This window comes from Myotis lucifugus, unplaced genomic scaffold (genome assembly GCF_000147115.1).
Source record: "Myotis lucifugus unplaced genomic scaffold, Myoluc2.0 scaffold_58, whole genome shotgun sequence".
Lineage (NCBI taxonomy): Eukaryota > Metazoa > Chordata > Mammalia > Chiroptera > Vespertilionidae > Myotis > Myotis lucifugus.
The window spans coordinates 3,439,410-3,466,281 of NW_005871106.1; the positions used below are offsets into that span (position 1 = coordinate 3,439,410).

The 26,872-nt window shown below is 40.8% G+C and overlaps 1 protein-coding gene across 1 annotated transcript in view; it reads left to right on the forward strand.

Annotated features, from left to right (window-relative positions):
• The first annotated feature begins 6 nt into the window (after positions 1 to 6).
• PTPRM (protein tyrosine phosphatase, receptor type M) overlaps positions 7 to 26,872 on the forward strand; it is a 633,774-nt gene continuing 606,908 nt past the window's right edge. The window contains 1 exon segment of the mRNA XM_023754237.1: positions 7 to 311. Within this exon segment, the coding sequence (XP_023610005.1) occupies positions 242 to 311 (70 nt within the window). The 5' untranslated portion in view covers positions 7 to 241.

Consider the following 26,872-nt stretch of genomic DNA (forward strand, 5'->3'; position numbering starts at 1 on the left):
GCGCCCTCCGCTCCCTCTTGCAGCCGCGCCAGACGCCTCGTGGGGTCAGCGGCCGGGCCGGGAGACCAGGACCCTCTCCCCTGGCCCGAGGAGCCCCTGGAGTTCGGACTCGTGCAGCTGTTGGCACTTTGGGAGACTGGTTGTCTTTCTCTTCGCCTTGAACCCAAAGATCCCGACCGTCCTCCGCCCTCGCGCGCCCACCCATCGCCGCCGAGGAGCGGCCCGGCGCGCACTCTGCAACATGAGACTTGGGATCGGCCTGGCGACTTTGGCCGGACTTTTGCTAACTGCCGCCGGGGAGGCGTTTTCAGGTGAGCGGGGCCACTTTTGCCATCGCCTGGGGCAGGGGGGCCGGAGCGGGAGCCCGGGACGCCGGCAGCTCCCGGGTGGGAGAGTTTTAGGCGGTCGAAAGCGTCCGGGGGAGGGGGGCGCGGCGGGCCGGGCACCGATCCTGCCCGTTGGCCGGCGCTGGGTGAAGGGCCTTTGGGGAGGGGGGGCACCGAGGACTCGCGCTGGCGGAGCGGACTGGCCAGGAGCACTAGCCCCGGAGCCAGGACCCCCATCTTGGCCCCCGCTCCTCCGCTGTCTGGGCTCGCGCTCCGGGCGGACGGCCATCACTCCGAGTCCCCGGCCGGTTCCGAGAGGAACGGCAGAAAACTTTGCCTGAAGTTCGGAGCTGCAGCCGCCGGCCGCCGGGCGTGGGCGCTGCGCGGTCCTTCGGACCCGGAGCAGCGGCCGGGCGGGATCTCCGGTGCTAGGCTGCGCCCGTTGGCGATCGTGCCGACCGTCTGCAGCTCCAGAGACTGTGACGGTCGCCCCAGCACCCTGCCATTCCGCCGCCGCCCCGCCGGTCGTCCCCGGTGACCAGGGATCCTCAGGCAGTCCCCGTGGCAGCTCCAGAAGCCAAAGCGGCATTCCTCCTCCGTGCCAGAGGGAGACTCGGCGGCCCAGGAGGGAGTGGCCGGCACCCCAGGCCTCGCGCCACCGAGGCCCTTTGCCCGCCAACCTCCACTTTCCCACCCTTGATCCCCAGCAGAGCGCCGCTGGCCCAGTGGCAATGGGTTAGCCCAGCCGCGCCCCCGGGGTCCCAGGTGGGCAGGGACTGGCAGTGCATGTGAGTGTGTGTGTGTGTGTGTGTGTGTGTGTGGGAGAGAGAGAGAGAGAGAGAGAGAGAGAGAGAGAGAGAGAGAGAGAGAGAGAGAGAGACTGGCAGTGCATGTGAGTGTGTGTGTCCACGTGTGCCTGCTTGTGAGCGCGAAGCGTTCTGAGTCCGGGGTCCGGGAGCAGTGTTACAGGGATTACCTCTGTATCGCCAGTAGTGCCTGGAGCACACGCGTGGATGGACGGCACACGCTTGCACATTTCACACTTGGTTTCTCATGTGTATTAGTTTCATTAAGGTCCAGATACAGTTGTGGCACTGGGAATCTTGCTTTTCTTTTCATAAAAAGCCCGCTATTTGGCCTTAAACTTGGGTTGCGAAGTAGGTTTCCATTCTGGAGGAATGACTAAGTTGGACTTTTTTTTTTTTTTTAATTTGATGGAGATTTTCACTGGCAGTAAACGCATATTTTAAACATTGGAAAGGACATTTGGCTCTCCGGCCTGTGGAGACATACATTTTTACACCTTGGCATCCGAGGCACATACAGGCACATGTGTTGCTGAGCTGCAGGACCGTTGACCACAGTTGGCGGCAGAGATGAAGTTGAGCTTGTAGTTACTTGCCTGATTGGCTCAGTGCTGTGAAACCCAAACCAACTTCAATAGAGAAATACCCTTTTCCTAACTTTAATATTTTCTTCACTGTCTGGTAATTGCACTTGCTCCAGAGGATTTAACAAAGTGACACACTGCTGCCTGATATAAGATTGATGGAAATTATGGCTGCATTCTTTATTAGTGAAATATGGAGTAGATTTGCCAGTATTAGAGCCTTGCAGCTTATTAGTATTAGAAGGCAAGTATGAGGACCTTAGAAGTATAACTCCCTGCCTGGGATTTGTTTGAAGTTAAGCTTTGTCAAATAGCATTTGGATGGATTATTAAGTTGTGTGCAAGAATTTGGAAACAAATATTTATGTAGCTTATTTATACAATTTAGTTCCTCATCATTAAAAAGTATTTCAGATTGGGTAGTACTGACCTGTGTCTGTGTTATGGCTGATTTAAATTATCAAACTGAAACAGACCTTTACTAAAATTTAGCCAGATTTTTTTTTCTCAGAGGAAATAAATCATTCTATTTGTTTGACTTGCCATACCATTATTTGATATGTCCTCTCTATATTTGGAAAGCCAGAGTTACCTTAGTATATTCATGGGTAAAGGGGAAATGAAGGACAGTATCTGAGAGATTGCTTAGAAATATTGGCATTTTAAAAATTTGAAGTTGGCAAGCTTTGTGTACGCAAGGATCAGTTATGTTGCAACACATTCCCTTTTTTCCTCTCTCTACTTTGTATTTTAGGTGATACAGATATAAGGCACTTAATGCTTTGGAAAAGTCATGTATGTTGAGAAATTTAATTATGATATGAGAGACATGACAATTTCTTTTTATGACTCTTTTGGAAATTGTATTAATGTGGCTACTTTTCACCTAACATGGGAAACAAATTTAAAGATAGAGAAGCTAGACTGTAAGCTTGTTGAGGACAAGTAAATTATTTTCCTTTTGGTTCTCCATGAAACACTTAGGGTAGAACCTTAGACTTAACATATTATTTGTTGAATAAGTTACCAATCCTGGTCATTTGCAAACATGCAAACTGTACTTGAATTGACTGACACAAAAGGGAGGGATAGAAGTGATTGTTAGAATTTAGAATTCGCTTGCGTTTTTCCTCATATGAAAGGAACATTTTCCTTAGAGGTCCTCTAGGCACCCAAAGGACTAACTCATGAGGTTCTATGTAATCAGTGGAGGTATTTTTTTAAAATATATTTTATTGATTTTTTACAGAGAGGAAGGGAGAGAGATAGAGAGTTAGAAACATCGATGAGAGAGAAACATCGATCAGCTGCCTCCTGCACATCTCCCACTGGGGATGTGCCTGCAACCCAGGTACATGCCCTTGACCGGAATCGAACCTGGGACCTTCCAGTCCGCAGGCGGACGCTCTATCCACTGAGCCAAACTGGTTTCGGCCAGTGGAGGTATTTTTATGTAACTAAGATTTATACACAAGTTACTTGGCTATTCCCCTTATGCAGTACTCCTCATTCTCATATCCTCTTGTGGAATGGGTTTGGAATTTATATAATTGTTAATTAATCATTTCTGGAAGTCTACTACATGTAATTTGGATGCCAGACATCAGAAATAGAGTGCTAAACTTATTGTAAGAAAAAAAGAAAAGAAAGAGGTTTTTTGGTCCATGATGACTTCATCTATTGTAAATATTCCATTTAAAAATTATTATTTTGATAATTTTTAATTTGTTAGGCAAAATATTGGAGGCTCACTTTCTGCCTTCTAGGCTTTTAATGATCACTAAAAATAATTTTTGTAAAAAGATATGTAAGTTAGCTGTGAGGAAGAAATCATTTTACTTTTGCTTGAAATTCTTTTCCATAGTGAAAGCCAAACAGCTGGCAAGCTATTCCTCTTTCTTCCAGTTTTTCAAAAAGCCAAGTTATATATTATGCAACAAAGTGCTTAGTTTTACATTATAATGGGACTGGTGTGTTAAGTTCTATTAAGCAAACTTTGGTCTGCAGAAATAGAAATACAGATTGGGCCCTCTGTTTCGTTGTTGTAAGTATTTGGAACAGATCAAACCTTAACATAACGATGAATTTGAAATTCATTTTTCAAAATATTCTTTTAAGGATGTTTGTTGGGAAACAGTCGGATTTAGTTAGTAGTATTGTACAATGTTTAATTTCTTAGTTTTGGTAAGTCTGTGGTTATGCTATGTTGTGGAAGGCAGGTAAAGTGTGTACTTAAAGTATTTGTACTATTTTTGCAACATTTTTATATGTCTAAATTTATTTCAAAATACAACAGTTTAACATGTTTAACTTTACAAAGAGTGGGGATAGATTTGGTTAGCTGTTTGACTTTTTCTTTTTCAGATAACTTAGAGTCATGACATTTTATATTTTTATGGTGCTTTCACGAGATTGATCATTGATGTGATGAACATACTTAAAATTGAAATCAGTGGGCATGAAAGAAATATGCCAAGAAATTACTGGAACATTTTCAGTGTTATGTGTATGTAAAGAAGTATTGTGTGAGTGCAGCAAATTGTTCTGATCTGGAAAATTAAAGGATTTAGTCTATCCTGTTTTCAAAGGGTTAGTTTAAAGGTTTTTAGAAGAGAAGTTACTTATATATAGTGATATATGGAAAAGTAATATATATATAGTGAGTAAATCTAAATGAACATAATAAAAAAGTAAATTGTATTATGTGTTCAGATTATATAAACCGTATCTGAATTAAGCATAATCTTTAGTTTGGGGAAAAGTAAGTTTTAACATGTAAGTATTTCTGTGACAATTCTATAAAAGTTGATGACTTTAGTTAAAATTTTCATAGATCCCTAGCAATTGTAATACATTCTAGGAATCAGTAGGCTGTATATATCCATTTCGGTAGAGGAACTCTTTTGTATTAAGTATTGTTTCCTTTCAATGAGTGTTATTATCTAAATCTAAGACATAGTTTTTATAGTTAGAGGATCAGGCATTTTAATTAGTTACATACTTTTCAACAGGAAAACATTTTTCATAAGGGTGATGTCCATCATGCTTTTAATTTTAATCTAAGATTTTACTCTTTGGAATTCAACTTCCCACAAACTTCCTTATGGTTCCCTATCTTAATGTGCATATTATCTTTATGAATCAACATATTAATAAGCTTATGTTATAAGTGAGAGAAAGTTTAGTTACAAAAGTTTTTCAAACTCAGATGATAAATTTTAAAAAGATACAAAGTAATAGAAACTTCCCATCATAGGAAGATTCAGCTTCTCAGGTTCCTAAAATACTGCTGTGGTTTTCAGTTTAGTCATCAGAAAGCCTGAGTGTACACTGTAGCTCCAAAAAACTACAGGGAAAAGAAGTAGGGCTTGGTGTTGGGTGGGGAGTAGGAAAGCTTTAGTCATCAACCTTGGTAGTTTGTAGTCCCACCATCCGTGGGGCGGCTGGCAAGGCCAGGGCATAATTAAGGGGTGGGAGTGTGTGAGAGAAAAATAAAAAGAAACAGACACGAGAACTTAGGTGTAAGCCACGTAAGTTCTGGACATCCTAGCAGGGGCGGCTCGCTGTCCTTACACTCTCTTTGCTGTTAAGGGTGGAACATAGGGAAGGGAGGGCAAGCAAGAGTGACACAATGTGCAGATAGATCTATACCTCAGCAGCTTCGGTGGTTTCGGGAAGGACTTGGGGGTGTTGAGCCAGTGTTGGCAGTGAACTTTGTTTAAACCTGTGCTTCTCAGAACTTAGTGTGCCCAGGATCGCCTGGAGGGTGGTCCTTCCCAAGGTTGGTTTCTACGCTGAGCCATGGCGATGCTAAAGTGGAAGGTCCCTGGAGGTTCCCACTGCATCCCCAGGTGATCCTGGTTTGTAGCCACATTCTGAGAAACGTTGTTCCACAAGAGTAGCTCTCCAAGTGTTGTCCTTAGACCAGCAGCAGGAGCCTCTGGGGAACTTGTTAAACACCCAGACTCTGGGGCCACGCCCAGACCTACTGAATCAGAAACTCTGGGCACGCAGGCAGCAGGCTGTTGGGACAGCCCTCTAGGGGATTCTGATACTCGCCGGAGTGTGATAAGTGCTGTTCTAAAAGCACTGGCATCCCCATCCTGCATTTTCAGCCTCCCTTGACAAGAGCTGAAAGAGAACTAGGGGTGAAAACAGAATTCACATTCACTTATTAGCCTCTTGGCGAACACAGCCAAAATTATGCACAGGCTGATGTGATTGTTAGGTGAAACCGCCAGCGTGACATTTCAAATAATAGTCTTATCTGGGGAAGATATTGGATCCAGCCAGTGGGGAAAAAAAATTCTATATTTTTACTTACCACAATGTAAAATTTTAATTAAATTTTGCAGTGATGATTAGCCATTGGAAATTTTTCTGGGTTGATATTGTGTATAGAAGACATTTTTTTGGCTTGTTGTAATAAGCAGAGAGCCCAATGTGCCTATTAAGATAATGCCTTTAATTCAAGTAAATATTTCTTGAACGCTCACTCTGTGAGGCCCCTCTTTGGTGAGGGAACACTGGGATGGCAATGAGCAAAGGTAAGAAAGATATAGTTTCCATATTTTGAAAAATCATCCATCTATTAAAAGTTTCAAAATCGGCTGAAATAGAAAAGGAACAGGACTTTCTTAGTAGAGAACTGGGAATTAATACACATAGAAGTTGGAGTTGTAATGTGGAAATGTGAAATTTTGCCTTTGGAAATGAACTCAACTTTCAAATAGAAAATGAAAGGTTTTCATTATACATCTCTTTAAAATACTGACAATGTGTATCCTAAAATCGAGCCTTGTTTTTCTGTTATTCACAAAAGACAATCATTGCATCTCTGTCATTTAATACTCCAGGCAAATAAGAGTGATTGTGATGTCATTTAACAAATTTATCTTGAAAACGTTGTCACCAGACTTTGAGAGAGAGAATTCTCACAAGGCAGCCCAGCCTCCTGTTTCCTGCTCCTGCTGCTGCAATCCGCAGCTGATCACTAGGTGTAGCTGCATCCCTAACCCCACCTGCAGGAACCAGAGGCCCAGCCTTCCCCAGCAGGCTGCCTGCACTCACTCACAGCTGAAGGAAGGCATGCTAGTTAGTGGAAATTCATCTTCCTGTACATGTTTCTCTCTTTATTGTGAAATTAAATTCTTTCGTGGAAGTTCCACTAGTAGTCATTGTAGTTTAGTTTGTTGTTGTTCAAGCACCGACCCCAAGTAGTTCATCTGTGATAATCTTCCTCATTCTTTCTTTTTCTTGGATGTAAGATATGTTGTTGTTATTCTATATATAGCAATGGAACTAAAAGAAGTAGTATATATGTGCACACTAAGTAAGAGTTCATGTTAACCTTTCGGGCCTTCTCCATCAGGCATTTTAGTAGTAGAATAGAAAAGGCAGTGGAGTGAATGACATATGTAGGTGTGTAACATTCATATGAAGTGGCCTGTGTATTGTGCTTACATCTGCAAGAGATTACTTCTACAACACTGTCAGTTTAGGTATATAAATCAGGAAGTCATTAACATTTATATGGAAATCTGATTCAGTAAGTTTGTCTGCTTACAACTCAGAAGACCATGAGTCATTACAAACTTTTTATGTGACCCACAAGTGTTGGGCCCTGAGTTGAAAGCAAGGAGAGGATGGAGGATGTGCTAGGAGAAGGCTGTGTCACTTACCTTAGAACTGGGGTGAATGGGGGAGGGGCATAACCTCGCAGGCCAAAGAGCAATGAGTGCCAGGTGTACAGGAGAGAGTGAGGAGAGTAGTGCTGTCAGAGACGTGTTAAAATGGATGCGACTTTAGGATCTGCCCTGGAGGAAAAGGCCACCGTTTAACAGAATGATTTATTTCAAAACGCAGCAGCTTGAGCAGAAGCAAAGCATTTACTTTTTATGGGCTACGTTTACAGAGCATCAGTTTGTTTTCAGATGGGTGAATATTCATTTTAATCTCTCATTCCTATTCACTGTGCAGAAAGCAGAGTTATTGCATACAATGAAAAGAATATGTTTCAGTCTGGGTTACTGAGGCCCCATTACTTTTCCTGTGCTTCCAGAGATAGAATCAGAACAGGCTCAGAGATGGCCTTCTGACACGATGAAGGGAGCTAGACCACACCCTTTTCACAATCCAGTTTTCATTGCCTAGATTATTATTTTTTAAATATATTTTTATTGTTGATAGTATTACATATATCTCCCATTTTCCTCCCATCCTTCTCTCCTTCCATTCTTCCCTCCTTCCCCCAGGTCTTCCTACCCATATTGCCAGTGTCCATGGGCTATGCATGTAAGTATATAAGTTCTTTGGTTTATCTCTTCTCGTCCCCCCAACCTCACATCGAGGTATATCAGTCTGTTCCACAATCCAGTTTTGATGATTCTATTTGCTCTCTCTTCTCAGTTGGAGTAGTTTGAGGTACTTTAAATCATGTCATAACCACATGCTTGAAATTGGTTTGCTGTTTTCTATCTAGATACAAAATTATAAAGTGGTCTGAAGCATTCCTTTTAAAATAAATGCTGATAATGTGTAATTCAAATTACTGAACAGTGTTTTTAGCATGTAGTAATCACTTCGTAAACATTTGTTGAATAAATGAATAAATAAATGACTGAATGAAGTTCCCTTGTGGAAGAAAAAAATACCACATTACTTAGGCTCATTGCTGTTCTTTTCTTTCTATAAAGTTTGAGTTTTTTAAGCGTTTGTAATAACCTTAACCATAGGCCCAGGTGGTGGGTTTTGTGCTTGGTAACCTTAGCAATTTATAGGTGTGTAAAGTTTCAGTTTATAAATTTAAGGGGAAAAGTGTTACCTTTTGTTAATTATGTAAAATTAAGCCTGTAATTTTATCATATATAATCAAAATATTTAAATCAGTTATTGCCGGAACATAGAATTTTGATATAATACTGATCACTAAAAAACAAAATTTATTATGCGGTAGGTTTATCATGCCCTCTTGTGGGGATGTGATTTAGTCATTGGTGTATTAAAAGAACCATGGTTCACTAGTAAGAAGGTACAGGACAGGGAAAAATACATATTGTCTCTGCAGTTTTATATCTGACAGAGAATGAAATTATACCTACACAGAGCTCAGACTTCTGTACCTTACCACTGGCTCATCTTTAGTAGAACTGGCATGCTCTCCTTCCTTTTCCATCCAGTGTGGTACACTCTCAGGTGAGGGAACTTAATAAAAAGAGGCTGCTTGGACAAGTCTCATAAACTGTGATCTTCACTTCCTTGACCTTTGAAATGTGGACCACTGAATGTGGTATAAATCTTCACAATTTTTACTGACTGGGATTATGTCATGTGTGTATATTATGGGGCTTCTTGCCTTATTTTCTCAGTTTATCAGTTCCCATATTCTTCCTGTTTGTGGTTTGTATGGCTTTTTAGCGAGCCCCTCCCTTTCTTTCCAGGACTGGTCAATGGGCAGGGAGCCACTGGGGGCAGCTTGTTGACAGTTCTGTGTTACTGACTCTCAGAAGGTTTGGAGTGGGAACCTGCCCAGTCACAGAGGGACTTGGGCAAGTGGAGGGTGTTAAGGCCCTGAATTCAGCTGGGGGGGGGGTCCCTGCGGTGTGGAAATAAGGTCAGAGTCCCCTCCTCTCTTCCCCCATCCCTCCTCCCACTACCAGGGCAGATCAGGTATTCTAGGTTTTGAATTCTGTTTTTACCACTGAATCGCATGTGGCCTTGGGCATGTTATGTAATTTTTCTGAGCCCCGGTTTTCTTTTCTGGAAAAATACCTTGTTGGATTATTGTAAAGACTAAACCAGTGCCATGATGTTAGGAGGCCTCTTGAGGTGACAGGGCTATGTCAGTTCAATTGTGAGGAAAAGGGGGGATCAGTTTGTTCTGCTATTGTCCATGTCCATTGTAGGTTTAACCATATGAACTCACTGTATAGGTCAGAAAAGATTGAGTATTGGCAGTTTCATATGGTTCAGACTAAGAGATCCCCTTTCTTGGTTCAAGGTTTTGATATTTCTGCCTGGAGGCCGTACAGGTGATGTATATGTAGATGCAGTTCTACATACATATATGTCATTGACATATGGCCAATATTATGTTTTAAAAGAAGAAAAACCCCTGAAAATAACAAAGCGATCATCTCATGAAAAGCCAGCACTAACTGCTCAGTGCCAAGGAAGGCACTGTGGGACACCTGCATCGGAGTCACCGGAGCTCTTCTTAAAAATGCATGTTCATGCCCCACAGACCTACTGGGTCAGAAATCTCTGGAGTCGGGTCACAAACTGGTAAAAACCTCAGAGGAGTTTGGTGCTCATTACAGTTTAGCGACTTCTGAAATTAGTAATGATTCCACCCTTTGGATGATTTATTACATCTTCTTGACTAGTGTTAAGAAAGCATCTGAGGATCATCACATGAAGTTTTATGTACCAAACTATAATTGACCGGAGAGAATTTCTTCTGTGAGGTGGAGGCTTTCTGGTGTCAGAAGAGAAAATGAATTATGAAACAAGATTTTTATAAGAATTTACCTGCTTCATACCCATCTTCCACTTTGGTGGCCTCTAGTAAATGTGATATCAGTCTGGAATTTTTAGGGTATTATAGTGAAAGAACAAAGACATTTTAGAACAATAATAACATGATTTTAGATCTTTATAGATAAGAGCTGCCTTTTGAGATGTCTCATTTAAAGAAGATTATGAGACAAGATGATATTGGGAAGATTATTTTCCAGCACTTGTTCCTTCATCTCATCTGCACTGAAACATATGGACATTGTAGAATTATTGGCCTTAGTGACCCCAGAAGCATAGGCCACAATCTTGACATTTTGATTGTAGTAATTCTTCACATACTCACAAACCTAAAAATGGGCACACCGGTCTGTTAAAGCACTTGAAATTTCCACTAGCTCATCATTTTGACCAAGGAAGAAAGGTGCTTGTTGAAATGTCATCTCTGGGAGAGGTGGCTTATTATTAAGTCATCTTAAATATGACATCCTCAACTAGCTGTCACCTCAATAAGTTGACATCCTTAGGTGTCAGATTTCTCATTCGTGAAATGAAGACATTTGATTCAAGGATCTATGAGGTCTCTCCAATCACTTAAAGAGCATGAGGCTTGTCATCTAGTATATCTTAGCTCAAACTAGTTTGTCAGATACCATGGTGTAAGAATGAGACCTGGATCAATGGGTCATTTTGGATAGTGTGCCGTGCCAGCACAGCCAGGTTCAGTGAGCCTGAAGGGGCCGTGAAGGATTAAGAAAAGACAGATAAGAGAAGAAAGCTGGGTCTGGGTGGGACGCTGCCCTCTCTGATGGAGAGACAGTATCAGGGCCTGCAAGCCAAGTCTTTATTTTATAGCCAGGTTCCAGGAGGCAAAGTAAGTGCGTGGTCAAGATGTTTACAATGTTCTCCTGAGTTTCGAATCTACTCAATTACATGCACCTGATCAAGCTTTGTTTCCCTGCTGCACCTCAGGCAGCCTGTATCACCTAGGTCCTAGCCACTTGGGAGCCGCTCTCCACAGATAGATGAGGGTAGGAGAAAATACCTAGAACGTTGGGTATGATCTAAGAACCTGCCTGATACAGCATGAAGTTGCTTATTAAAAGGTAGTGGGTGTTGAAGAGATGTCTAAAGGATTTAGATGCTTCCCACACTTGCCAGGGGCTGCCTCTGCACAAAGGAAGGTTTGCATAAAGGAGGCTCACTCTTTTCCTTTGTACTTGAGGATGTAGTTGTCATTCACAGGTGTGCTCTAAATGTAACTTTTGTGTCTGTGCGTTTCTTTTACTTTCTAATGACACCATGTATCATATAGCTCACTAAAGGTGAAGCACACTGGAGTGGGAAGATAGTATAGAAGTTATAGCCAAGTTCAGTACTCATCAGCTTATTTTTAAAGCCTCTTAGTTAAGCAAAATTTTACATAGGTAAGAAAATATAAAAATCTTTTGGTTAAACAAAATTTTTGTGGACAGATTTAAAAAGTGACTACAAATTGGGGAACAAGTTTAATGGTTAGCCATTGCTATGAAACAAATCTTGCAAAACTTGGAGGCTTAAAACAACACCGTTAACTCTTTTTCATGTTTCATGGATGGTCTGTGGATCTAAGCTGGACTAGGTATACTTTATGTATGTGTCTCTATGCAGCAGATCTTGGCTGGGCACTCCTGATATTTGGGGGTTGACTGGTTATATGTTGGTCTAGGATGGCCTCACCTGGGTCAGCTGGGCTCTCCTCCATGTGGTGGTTCATTACCTAGCAGGCAGAGTTTCCAAAGAGAGGGCAGAAGTGGGCCAAGGCCTCTTGGCATGCTCATCATAAGGGCACATTCCACCTTATTATTCTGGTCAAAGCCAGTCACGAGGCCAGCCAACCATCAAAGGTGCGGAAATAGGCCTCAGTCCTTGCTGTGTGGGGCTGCAGGGCCACATTGTAGAGGATACAAGGAGAGGGGTCTGCCAGAAAGAACCCAGGGTCCCTGCTCCGAGATGCCTCTGCTTTGAAGAACGCAGTTAGGAAGTCACTGGCAGCATGGGAAAAAAAATTAGGATGGAAAGGTCTGCATTTGAGGCCCCACCCTGCCACTTACTGCCATCTGAGAAGGAAGTTATTTGACTTCAGGGAACTCAGATCCTTATCTGTAAATAGGTTCATTCAGTGGCATTCTGATTTGCTTCAGAGGTCACATCGGCTAACTGACAATTAAAAATAAATAAATAAATAAATAAATAAATAGCTAAATCAATCAATCAGTCTTCTGTGTCTCCAGGTGTGTTCTGAAGGTGATCACAGCCTGATTTAGCGTGAGATTTTCCTCCTGGCTGCGTCATTTATCAGCTGTGAAAGTCACATTGCTTTTCTGAGGCCAGTTTCTTCATCTGTGGAAAGGGGATGATGTTCCTCTCCTTGGTTATCCTATGGAAAACACAGTGCCCGGTCTGTGATAGCTGCTGTCATCGTTGGAGCCCTTTGACGATGGAATAACCTTGAGCCATTGCCTGGTGTGCTTCCTTTATGTCTGCAAACTCCATAGGGTATGGTTCCCCAGTCTCAAGTTTTCTTCCAGTAGTGGTCATGTTGGTACATTTAACTCTATTTCCTCTGGTTTCCCAGGAGCAAAGGCGGAGGAAATATGAATATTGCACGCCACCTAGGTGTGAGGCCCTTTACATATTACTCACTACCAAAGCCATCCTACAATGTGGCAATGGCGGCACTGTCATTTTATGGTTTATGGAACTGAGGCCCCAACACATTTTGGGTGTCACACAGATAGGGGTACATCTCTTTGTGAGCCCCAGTGTTCCTTTCCTCCAGGGCCTCTTGGGCCCAAAGCCTGTGTTCTTGTCCCTGCCTGTTGGGCCCAAAGTATGCTTAAATATTTGGTACAATTTCTCATTTTGACATTTAAAACAATTGTAAATTTGGTGGAGCCCCGCAGTGCAGTGTAACTACTGCTATTTCACAGCCCTCTGAAATAGCAAATTAAAAGGAAAAGTACTTAGCTTCTAAGCAACTTGAATGAAATTAATTGATTAGAGTCATTATCCATATTTTTCATGAGCAGAAGAGGGCAGAATGTTGTCTTCTGTGTCACTTCAAATCCCCTGGCTAGAATTGTTTTTGTAATTTCTTGTGTTTAGCATCTGGATATCTGATTGAGGTGAAACGTGTAAAATCCTTTGTAAATCTCTTATCTGTGTGCCTTAGTGTTCTCAGGGGCAAAGTGCCTCTAAGGTCAGAGATAATTTATTTTAAGACTCACTTCAGGTGGAAGTGGGCAGGCCTCTGGAGACTGATGCTAATCACCTTCTTTAGAACAAATTGTTTTTTCTTTTGAGGTTCAACAGAGGCAAAGAAAGCATGTAGAGCCATATTTGAAGGATTTAAAACAATCCAATGAGCGCGGGTCTAATTAATCACAATGGAAAATAACTATTTGGTGTGTAATAGTCTGCAATAAATAGATTCTTGTACTTTGCTTATTTAAATCATTTTTTTTGCAGTGTTAATGGGGAGATTTAGACCGAAATAAACTGAACATTACTGAAAGTTAGAATAAGTGAATATTAAGAGAGTAACAGTATCTTTCAGAGTGATTTTTAAAACATAGGTTTAGATTATTTTTTATGAAATGATCATTTAACAGATGCAAATTTATACATAAGAACTTATTTGGAAAGATTCCTGAGCAGCTGGAGAGAAAATGGGGTGATTTGCTCGTTGTTAAGGATGAAGAGGACCCCAAGACTGGACCTTTAGGTTCTAATGTTTGTTTCTGCTCCCATCTGGCATGTCATTTGGGTCAGGTCTTCTAATTGTGACTCAAATCCCTGAAGAATAAAATGGATGTTATAATACCCCGAGTATCTAAAAGGATTATGCGGATCAGATTAAATGATTTTGAAAATTGATTCCTTAGCTATGAAGTCTCCGCTACATGTGCACTGTCTTGCTGTCACACACCCTTGATGGGTGTTGTTTCTGAGGGTTTCAGTTGGAGCAGGACCTGTGCTCCTCACTCTTCACCCACTGGCACTCCTAGGCTTGCGTTTAGTGAAAATAACAAAGCTACCCGCCATTAGGTTGTTGTTCTGTATCTCTTTATAAATAGGAAATTGCTATTAAGTTGGCATTTTTTTTCTCTCTCAGGATGCTTTCTGAATACATACTGTTTTTTCTATTCTGGGGCACCCCTCGTACTTCAGGACTCATCTTTTGTGCATCAGTCCCATACACTAGATTTGAACATAGGGGTGAGGGATCGTCAGTGATTGGAAGAATAGTCTAGGGTTGTTTGCAAGGTGTAGTCTTTTCCAGAAATAAAAAGTTCTCTAGGACCGGAGTGGAATGAGGCAGCACGGAGTCCTCCTGCCTTAGGAAGTGGCTGCGCCGTCCGTGGGCGAGGACTCCTGGCTGAGCTCTGTGTGAGGCCTTGGAGCCTGGCTGGGCTGGCTACTCAGGACATGAGCGAGTCCAAGATGAGGATTTGCTCACAGGAGCTCACAGACAATCCTGAGGGGCACATAGGTAGCTGAGGGCTGGCCTGGCAAGCACGCTGGAAGCTGAGTCTATAGCAAGGAAGCCCCTGAGGCAGGGCTCTGCAGGGTGAGCTCACAGGGGCAGGGTGAGGAGTTGCAATGTGCCAGTGGGAATTCGGAGATGCCCATGAGCGTGTGGACACTGCATGGAGGGAAGGGAGGGAAGAGACCTGTAAATAATATTTCCTTTGAATGTTTTTTTCTCTCTCTTAAAATGGAATGCCTCCTAATCAAGCTAGTGTTTGAAGGTTGTGTCATCTACTTAGAGAAGATGCAGAAGGGAAAAGACCTGGGAAATTGAAGAAAGGAAAAAACTTTTAATAGGTTTTTGTTTTTTTTTAATTGGAAGAGTGACTTGGCCTCTTTCCCTTCTGTCTCCTTGCAGTAGCTTGTATTTGCTGCTGTATTTAAGGATAACTGTGCTGGTGGGGAATTTGGCCAAAAGCTAGAAAAGTGAGTGGGATTAGGGAAATTTCAGGAATCAGAATCTTGGCTTCTTTTACTCTCATACCTGCTATCATGATCCTAAACTTCCTCTTTTTCCTCTTTCTTCTTTCATTCTTTCCCTTGCATTTTCATCTTGAGTAATAAGTGTGTTTTAAAATAAAGTGGTGAACCAAGCAGGTATCTGCATGCCATTGGACCATCACCATTCTTCTCCCAATAGAATTATCATTGGACGGGCTACTGGCATCCTATTTCTCCTCTGAAGGATGTGGACAAGACAGTGAGTGTTGGTTCAAATGAAGAGAAATGGTAAGTGAGGCATAACCACTACCATGTCTATGTCAGGCACCGGCTGGGGATTTATCAGCCTTATATCTAGTCAGCAGAGTACTTATGGATAAAACTATTATAATATAACAAAAGGAAACTAATGCTTATAGAATACTTAAAATGTCTGAGCACTATTCTAAGTGCTTTTTTCTATGTATGACTAAATTACCCCCATTTTACAGGCTTGGCAATAAGATCACAGGCTAAGCAAACTGACCAAGCTCAGATAAGCTGTAAGGGGAAAGCTGAGATTTGAACTTGACCAACCTGTATCTGAAGCCACTAATACTGTTCCTGCCAGTTCTTTGTCTGTATCAGACACAGTTAGACTCACTCTGCACACACCATGAACTTAACCTGCTTCTGTGTCAAAACTCTGGATCTTTGTGTATGCATCCTTTTGACTGGTTAGCTAGGAGTCCAGGGAGGGTTGTACAGATGGTTCAGTTGTAAAGGGCATTGGCCCCTGAATAACAGGATGAAGGGGGAGGAGAACACAACTCTAAGGACACTTATCAGGCTGGTCTTTTTACTTTGGTGGAATGATTTTCAAAACAGAGTCAACAGATTAGTTTACTCATTCTGGAGGGTGTATTGTAGCAAAACTGTCAGGATGAGGAACGAAACAAAGGATAGATACTGTTTATGAGATCCTGCTTTAGTGAAATAGTTTCCCTGAGCAAGGAGCCGATGCTAAGTTCCAAGGTCTGTGAGGCATTGACCCTGGGCAGTCGTCCGACTTCTATGCTTGTGTGTCCAGTTAAAGAATTTTAAAAACTGGGCACTTCCTTGCACATTGATAAGTTTAGATATGAAATTTTGCAACATATGTTTATAAAGTTGAGAGGGAGGAAATTTATGCCCTATGTTAACATTTTAAAATGAAACTTTTATAAAATTTTTTTAAAGGCATCCCTCAGAAACAGAATTCAAATATCAAAGGGATTTGATACACTCCATTGTCCATTTAAAAAGTACATGAAAAAGCATTTATTCAGTTGAGAGAAATTTGACCTCTTTAATTTTTCTCCTTCAACTGGTATTTACATTTTATTTATCCTATTACAGCATATTTAAGCTTGAAAGTCTTTTAACTGATTATTTGTTAAACTTCTGTATAACAAAATATGTATACATTGAAATTTTAATTCTATCTTTGACTTTATGGGACTATAAAGCTCTAAGTGATGAATTTTATCTTGTTGAAGTCTCACTAAAATTATTAGTATATAATTGAATCATTGTTAAAATTTATTGGGAAAGTAGTTCAGAAATCAACTGAGCTTTAAAAAATTGGTTCATGTATCTGTGGGTATATATTACTGTCAAACAGGTAAAACACCAATTCTATTTCCATATGGGACAAGAAACTTGTTCATATAAAGAGGTAAACAGAGTAGAGGATTTTTGTTAGAGCAATGCAGCTTGTTTTCAAGTTATATGCCACAGTTCACATCGAGATCCAGCATCAGAAATTATTTTTAATGACCTATAAGCTGACAGTTTGATTAATTTCATTCTCAAAATTGTTCAAAGCAAAAAATTGAAAAAACAACTAGTCCTTAAAGATTTAATGTCCAGTCATGCACTTTCTTAATTACTGGAAAAGAAATCAAGTAGATAGACCAAGTAAACCAAGATTCACCAATAACTGTTAAGTACACCTGTTATTCTTAAACTTAAAGATACCTTGTTTATCCCAGAAATACAGGAATATTCAGAAATGTTTGAGAAAACAAAAATAGTATTAATTTTAACATACTTTAGCCAATGCATTATATATATAATGTAAATACCAGTTGAAGGAGGAAAATTAAGTTTTTATCTATCTATCTATCTATATAAACTTTTTTTTGTTAAACATTAAAGATGAAAGATTAAGCCTAATCAGTGAATGAAAAATATCATATGATCTGGTTAGCACAGAAGTTCTCATCAAAGCTGTCAGTCAAATCAGTCATACTTTCTATCAGAAAAGGTCTAACTTAGTTTTTAATTTCAAATAAATGTTAATTTGCATTTTGAGGAATTTTTTTAACAAGTATAAAGAAATGAGATGACATTATTAAAGCAGTTTAGTCAAGTTTAAAATGATGTAGATTTGATAGAATTAACTATATTTTGTAATAAGTTATAAAACCATGGCAAATCTATTGCTTTTTATTAATTTATAGTAATATAATGGGCACCTAAATTAGGAATTATAAAGTGAGTATCAAAATGAAAAAGCATACTGTTTTTCTGGTAAATGTGTGTGACTGTATTTGACTTTTGGGAATAATTAAAAATCATAGGCATACTTTCAGAAGTAACTATGTCAATTTCTGAAGATATAAGTATTCAAGGTTTTCTATTATATTTATTTTTTAAAAATATTTTTTAGTGATTTCAGAGAGGAAGGGTGAGGGAGAGAGAGATAGAAACATCAATGAGGAGTAGAATCATTGATAGTTGCCTCCTGCATGCCCCACAGTGGGGATTGAATCTGCAACCTGGGTATGTGCCTGACCAGGAATCAAACCATGACCTCCTGGTTCATAGATCAATGCTCAACCACTGAGCCAAGCCGGCTGGGCATTCCTATTATCTTCTATAATAATAAAAGCGTAATATGCTAATTAGACCGGAAGGCCTTCCGGACGACCTTCTGGACAAAGCCGGGGCTGCAGGGGAAGCCCGGGTCCCAGTGCCAGAGGGAAGCCGGTGCCAGCAGCCAGGGGAAGGAAGGCCTACTCTTGCATGAATTTCGTACATTGGGCCTCTAGTATTTAATAAAAGAGGTATATGCTACTCAAAATAAATGGACACAGTGGCAGATTGGTATAGCATATTTTTTAAGAGCTAGAATATATTAAAGATTTCATAAGATGAGGATTGACTTTTACTGGAAAAATTACATCATAGGTAAATGTTTGATACAGTGGATTTTCACTATCTTACTATAAAATGCATACTTAATCCAAACTAAATCTCATGTATTTTATTTGTGAAATTTTCCTGTATAATTTGAAAAATTTGGAAAGCATTGCAATTATATTCAAAAGAATCAGGCTGGGTTGAGTACAGTTGGTACTTACAATTGACTGATCACAACCAGTTACAGGTTTCTTGTCTTGGCTAGTATGTTCACAGTGGTTAGAGCATCAGCCCATACACGGAAGGGTCACAGGTTTGATTATTGGTCAAGGGCACGTACCTGGATTGTGGTTTGCTATCTGTCCCCAGTTGGCGCTCTTGCAGGAGGTAACCAGTCAATGTGTCTTTCTCACAGGGATGTCTGTCTGTCTCTCTCTCTCTCTCTCTCTCTCTCTCTCCCTCCCCTTTCCCCCTCTCTTCCACTCTCTGAAAAGCAATGGAAAAAATATCCTCTGGTGAGGATTAACAACAACAACAAAAATCAGTGTCAGGCACACAATGAAGTTTGCAGATGATGTTTTGTTGAGTTGTACACTTGAAACACGTATGGTTTTGTGAAACAATGTTATCTCAATAAATTCAATAAAAAATAAAATAACAGGCAATACTAAGAATAATGTTTAGGCTTATTAGGCTCAGCTATTTGCCAAAAACATATCATCCTGGCTTTAGAATTCAAAAGTTTATTGCTCTAATGTAGTGTTTATTATGTAATAGCATTTTAAAATATAAGATTTGTTGAATTTGACAATAATAAAATAATTGGTGTCAGGATTATCCACATTTTTAGTTATTTGAAGATTCTTTTCTTTCCAGCTAATGTCATCTTTGAGTGTGAGTGAGTATATATGCTAAAACTAATCAATATATTTGGATACATTTAAAAGTCAATTTTTGCATTTAACATTTATCAGTGTCATATATTTCTTAAATTTCACCAATTCTTCTATGACATGTATTCTTTATGGTCAAGGGAAGAATGATGTGTGATCATTAAATTGTATAATATATCTCATTTTATAATATCCCACAAGGGCTAAAATATTCCATCTCTAGAACCTTGTTTTACTCTTAAATGACATATGGCTATGACAGAGAAAGACATGAAGCCCCAGAGTGAGTAGCTGGTATTTGATTAATCATTAAAGAAGGCTTTTTGGGAGCAAAAACTCACAGTGTTTCTTTGATGCCATGGATGTTTTTATACCTGAGAGGTGTGCCTTCCTTTTGTAGGGTGTGCAGTCTGTTAAGAAAGGGCAGACAGGAAAGGAGAGCGCACCTGATGCTAGGATGGAAATTGGTGGCCTTCCTCCTGTCCGTGTCGTGTTCCTCTTAATTTTCCTGCAGCTTCAGAAGTCCCCTGTTCTGTGGTTTTGTCTGGACTTTCACACTGACACCTGAAATGATGGAGCAGGGCCCTATGCCTAGGGGTCTATATCTTTTATCTTTCCAGATAGAGGCCTCAATTTAAATGAAAAAGATTTAATTTTTGGAGCAGTTTTAGGTTCACAACAAAGTTAAAAAGAAGGTACAGAGATTGCCCATCTGCTCCCTGCCCCCACACATGCATAACCTCTTCCAGTTATCAACATTCTCCAACATAGTGGTGCATTTGTTACAATGACTGAGCCTACATTGACACACATTACTACCCAAAGTCCATAGTTTAAATCAGCCCACTCTCTGGGTGTTGTGCAGTGCATGGATTTGCACAAATGTATAAAGATCTGTATCCACCATTATAGTATCATACAGAGTATTTTCATTGCCCTGCACATCTTCTGTGCTCAGCCTGTTCATTTCTCCTCTCTCCCAACAAGAAGAGGCAGAAACCAAGCTGGTGAGCTCAATTCAAGTCTGGTCTTGACTTACGCTATGACTCTGGCCAATATTTTATTCTCAATTACCCCTTCTGAAATCAAAACAGGTCATTATGTTTTAAAAATGATTTTGATGTTAGAACTTTAGCTTACGAGTCATCATTCATCATATGAACATGAAACAGTGGTGTCAATTTCTCATTTTACCTGGAAGAACCAATTTGACCCAAAAGAATCTGGCAAAAAAGTACTTTCCGGTTATGCAACTAAATCTTCCGCATAACTGACGGTGTCCAGGTGGATTCTCCCCTCCTTCCGGGAAGCAGAACAGGGAGCCCGAGGGCAGCATAAAACAGCTGTGCAGCACTGAGGCACTTCATTAACTGAGATTCCCGCCTTCACTTCCTGTGGTGGTGCTGACATTTCTGTAATGGGAAGTGGGTGGGACCTATTACATGGATCTTGAAGCACAAGTTAAATGGTTTGTTTAGGCCCTAGAGAAAGCCGGAGCCCAGGTTTCCTGTGAGTTCTAAAGGGAGGCAGCAAATCTTTGAAACACACCGCTTAGGAAAATGATGAGACACATTATCCCTTCACTAATATTAAGACAAATTTATCTCAGAAAATACAACACTAGCATCTAGTAAGAATTTTAGTAATTTTCATTCATAAGGATATTTGCAGTGTGTTTGGGGCCGGGAGGAAGGGGGATGAAAACATGGCAAGGAGGTGGGTTATCCGAGGTCAACCCTTGGCCAGTGGTGGTTTGCAGAGTGATGGGCCATCTGAAGCACCGTTCTCCAAAGCAGCGTGTACACCTGGAGCCTAGAAAGATGGTGCACTGGAGTGCAAAAAGAGTGGGACCTTATCCAGATACGATAAATCCATGCCAAGGGAATCAGAGTAGAAATACACAGACTAACCTGAAAGCATATCCACTAAAGCATTATTTAGAGAAGTGAAAAATTGGGAAAAACCAACACTCAACAATAGAGAATAGATTAAGTCCTGGTGTATTCATATAATAGAATGTCATGCAGCCACTGAGAATGATTACACAGAAGAATGTTTAAGGATATGAGATGACTACAAGAGGGTGATGTGGGTCAAAAGCTAGTGACAGAATCACGAGTATAGGGTAATGCCAACTTTATTTAATTTTTAAAAATGTTTATTTAAAAAACTGGAAATGCATGAACCAGAAGTCAAAATATGTGGTTATTTCTGGAGAGTGGTTTTATTGGTATTTTTGCTTTCTTTTAACTTTTCTGTGTTTACCAGATTTCCTTCTGTCTGTTTATATATCCATCTTATGATGAAAGTTACTTAAAATAGTGACTGTGTAAGAGTTGAATCCCTGAGTGTTTAAGTCAATAAAGAGCTGTGATGATTTTGTGAGTACGAATTGGCAAAGACTGATGGTCCTCCTCTACTTCTAGAAACCAAACTGAAAGAGGAAAATTCTCAGATGACACAATTTACTGCCATTTTTTTTTTGCTCGCTCTGAAATGTGTAAAACACAAAACATAGATGTACGTGTGACAGTGCATTGCAATATGAGTTTTTAAACAGATTGTACCCATCGCCAGTTGTCTTCTAATCCTCTTTTGGCTGCTTTTCCTCTGGAATTGTTTCTTTGCTAGAGTATTAATGGATTGGTTAATTTGTGAGCAACACTCCTAATTGTATTAAATCTACAACCTTATTAAGCATTTGTGCAAAATTAGATCAGAGAGATTGGGGAAGCAGCGTGCCAGTGGTTGTATAAAGGGAGGGAGGAAGGATGAATGAGGCTAACAAGTGAGTGTGTTCTAATTGAGCCCCTATCACCACCCTCCACATCATAAAACCACACAGATTGAACACCCTGCTGCTGAAAACTCAGAAGCATTCTAAAGGACATAAAGCAGCTTCCTTGCTGTATGTGTTTACACATCATTATAGGGAGAGTATGAAGGAGAGCCAGCTTGTTATTTTTACTTAGATCTGTTAAGATTTACTTTTATTTTGAGGGAAAGAAATGAGCAAGAATTAACAAAATCTCCAGTGCTTGATTTTTAATGCTGGTTGCCTATGTTTATATTTAGACACCAGACAATAGGACAGGTATTCTGTGCTTAAAGGGAGAAACGATTTCAGAAAATATAACTGGACCATGTCTATTTTGAAAACTAAAGATAATAGCCTGAAATAACTGATATTTAAAAACCATGGCTGGCAGCTGCTTTCTTCTGAGAGTAAGGGTGATGAATTCAGCCCCTGAGAATGTGCGCCTCGCCTTGGGGAAGTGGGGCTGGGGAGGAGGGATGAGGACGTGCATTAGCACTGACCTCTGGGTGCTCTGACTATGTGTCCTGTTGCTTATACGTAAACATTCTTAGCAGCTTGTTTTTTATTTAAAGTTACTGATTCTTTGTATTATGTATTGTAGCCCTTTCCAAGTAAGAAATACTGAAGTACCATTGAGAAGGAAAACTGATTCAAAACCAGAAGCCGCCAGAATTTTTACTTTTTTAATATTTCCACTAACCTTTACTAAGAGTCTTTCTCTTGTAGTTTTTAATTGGATGGCACCAGAGGTTTTAAGAGTCATCTGGAAAATAGAAAAATAAAGGCGATAATGAACTTTTGAAGCTTTATACAATTGGTGTTTGTCCAGGCAATATGGACTTGGCGGGTAAAATAAGGCAGATGGAACAATAAGGAGACCTACCTCCTCAGTCTCTGGAGCTCCAGCTCATCATGGATTCCACCCATCAGGTCAGGAAAGCTGTGTGATGTCCCCAAAGCTTTCCTTTCCTCTACCAGGCAGGGTCTTCTGCCCCTAGTGCCTTGGAGGTGGCCCTGTCTCTTATGGCTGTAGGCATAGACCGAACTTTTGGCCTGTGGGCTGCTGTGTCCCACATATTCTGCACTTTTCCTGATCTTGAGCTGGCGGGCTGCTGCCCACCGGAGGAGAGGAGCTGACCCGTGGTTACTGCTCCCAGCCTCCTGTGCTATCTCCATGGCTTGGAAGGGGCCTTATTTAGTGGCCCTGCTCTGGAGCTCCTAGTGAATCGGCCTGGCCTGTATAGTCAGTGAGGTCCTAGCATTGGGGAGTTTTAAAAGATTGGAGCGTGTGTGATATGAAAAGGGGTAATGTTGATAGAGTTCCAGAAAGAGATACATTGTTAAGGTTTAATTAATAAATACCTTAAATACCAGCTGGCTGGTGTGGCTCTGTTCTTTGGAGCACTGTCCCTGTCCTGTGGACCCAAAGGTTGAGGGTTCGATTCCCAGTCAGGGCACATGCCTTGGTATGGGTTCGATCACCAGTTGGGACAGGAAAGGAACCATCACTCTGCAAACAACCACTGGCCAAGGGTTGACCTCGGATAACCCATCTCTCTCTCTCTCTCTCTCTCTCTCTCTCTCTCTCTCTATATATATATATATATATATATCCCTTCCTTTCTCTCTCAAATCAATATATCCTCAGGTGAGGATTCAAACAAACAAACAAACAAATGAAGAAATACAAAGGTTTTGTGTGTGTGCACCTGCTTGCTGGGAAAGGGAGCTGACCTGTGAAGATACCATTGCCCTTTGCATTGGAGGCCTTCATAGTGGGTTGAAAAAAGACTCTGGAGATTCTTTCCATGTGTGTGAGAGGTGAAAAGGGAATGTGGCTTCCATTATAACCTGGGTTGGAACATTTTCTTGCCCTGTAGAGCAGGTTTCATCCATTCCTTTGAGAGTTTCAAGGTCCTTATAATGATGTAAACACCTTTCACGTCGTTCTGCAGTCAATTAAATATATAGGATGCTTTCTGGAATAAAATTTGTGGCAAGGAAAGTGTGCAAACGGACTGCTTAGTTAATAATTGCTGGTGTAGAGCATTCTGTTACTTTGCTTTTTTCCCCTTAATTGGTTGAGTATTAATAAACTCCTGGTTTGTTTCAAGGGCACAGCTAGTTTTTAATGGTCTTACTGAAATTTCAGGAAGAAAGCTAAAGAATTAACATAATAAATAATTATTGCTTCCAGGGTTTTTTGTTACTAAGATAATAAAATGTTAAAAAGCAAGCCACTTGAGCAGAAAGTAATTGCCCTGACAAGCACCACACAGGCAGCATTCACAATGAAGCAGCCCTTCCCTCAATGTCAGCCAGATTTTTGTCCCACGTAAACGTTTCCTCACATTATGGAAATGTACTTTTCCTATCAACAGCAGAGAATGAAACTGCAGGCTTCTAATTAATCTTGGCTGACGTTTGATTTCATACCCAAGTTAAAGGCAAGAGGCCGTGGGTGTGCCTCCTCCCCACCATGAACATGACCACAGGCAAATCTCCCCATTAATGTCAAATTGCATCTGTGTGTCTCATTGTCGCTGCCACATGCCAGTCATTAATGCATTAGCGATCACTTAAGTCCACTTTCTATCCACTAGTTCCCTGCTAGGGGAAATAGCATTGCAGGAATTTTACTTGCAAGCCTTTAACCTTGAGCCTCTGTGCTCATAACTTAAAGAGCTTACTCAGATATAAGCTTTACAGATTATAACTTGCCTGTACCTACTCTAGCAATTGTGAATCTCAAGAGCTTGGCGAGGAAGGCCATTTACCCACCTATCACAAATGTGGAGGCTAAGATTCAGAAAACCTGCATGGCTTATTTAGGTTTCATGGTATGTAAGTGGTGGAGCTGGGATTTGAACCCAGAACTCTTCTGTCAGCTGTGATGCTCTTTTTCCTAAGTGCTTTTTCCTCTAATGCTTTTTGAAGATAGAATTAAGTCTTAAGTTTTTCTCTCTATACACTCCCCACCCCCATCAACTCCTCCTCCTCCACTGTAGGTCCTGTGGATGTTAGGCAAGCAATTGTCATTTTTGATTGTCAAAAGAAACAACAACAACAACAAAAAACAAATTTATAGAAGAAATAGTAGTGAGCTCCATTTAATTTATTTGAAGTGAGGCATGAGAAAATATTAACATAAGTGTGAAATACAAAGGGATATATACCGTTAGCTATTGGTTTTAAGCTCACTGGCAATCATGGGAACAGGGACATGCAGGAAGTCTTTCTCCGAGCGACAGAAACAGTTTTTCCTGCTTACTGTTTTCTCTGAGGGCTCCATATCAGCAGGTTGAGTGATGCAATGAGTGATGTTCTTCTCACCAATAGTTTTGGTGTCATTGTGGCAACAGAATGTATGGAGCTTATTTTTTTAAAGCCTGACCTCTAAATTGAAGGAATACTTTGAAAACAGTTCAGTTCAGGCAACTCTATGGGAGGCAAAGATGATGTATAGCTGATTTGATTTAGGGAGAGAAATCAGTGTACCTAGCAGAGTAAATTACCATCCTCAAAGCCCACTGCTGTGCAGAGTTCTGACAGGGCCACGGCAGTACTCTCCCAGGACCTTGGAGTTGAAGGTCTCTCTGAATGTCTCGTTCAGTGACGTAGGCCAGGCTGGACGTGGGCAGGAGCCAGGTACTCTTCAGACTCAGACAGGCTTGGTAGTAGTGATCCCAGAGCTCCCCACCATTATGAGGGCAGAGATGGTTTTTGCCTGGAGTGTTTTGGAGCTGAAAGGAAGTCACCGTGGCTCTAGGAAAACCTCAGGAAGGCACTCATGAAGTATCAAAACCTACGCAACATTGGTACCATCCCCGTTTGCCTCTGAGGAGGAGTTGGCTGCAAAAAAGCCCCTCCAGGAATGAAACAGATTGGCCTGATTATGCAATGGCTTTTACATTGCAGCATAAGTGGATGCCTATCAGTGACATTTTTTCTGACATAATGTTCACCCACTTTTTGGGGGGCAATAGTTAGGGGGAGGTTGTTTGGCAACACTGGCTCAACCTAGTGTCATTCTGGGAGGTGCAACATTTCAAGGAAGGGTCTTCATGTCAGATATATTTTATCCTGATGTGAAGTCTTAGGTCATTACATTAAAAGAAGAAAATGGATAATGTTGCTCTGTCTGTAGTCTTAACATGTTTACTGTCAGTAATAGATGAAGATCTTCCTGTTGATTATATAGGGTGGGACAAAAGTAGGTTTACAGTTGTGAGTATGCAAAACCAGTTTATTCTTGTATTATTATTAATTAATTGTTGTATTACTTTCCGTACTCGCAACTGTAAAGCTACATTTGCCCCACCCTGTATAATGAGTAGTTCTGGTCCTATTCTTGGGTCTCTTCCCCCCTCTGCTGTTATTTATCTGGAAATATTTGAATTTGGTGTACATCTGTGCTGAGACCACTTGCGGCTGAAGTAGTAAAGTCTTCACTTATCAATAATAGGCCCTGTCCAGGTTGCTCAGTTGGTTAGAGCAGTGGTCGGCAAACTCATTAGTCAACAGAGCCAACAATCAACAGTACAACGATTGAAATTTCTTTTGAGAGCCAAATTTTTTAAACTTAAACTATATAGGTAGGTACATTGTTATTAACTTAATTAGGGTACCCCTAAGCTGGCCTTTGCTAAAAACGTCCTCAATCTGATTGAGGTACGTTTGCTGAGGTCGACCCCTTCCAACTCTCCCATCCACACTCATCTTGTATACTTGTTTCGTCTATCTCCTTTCCGAA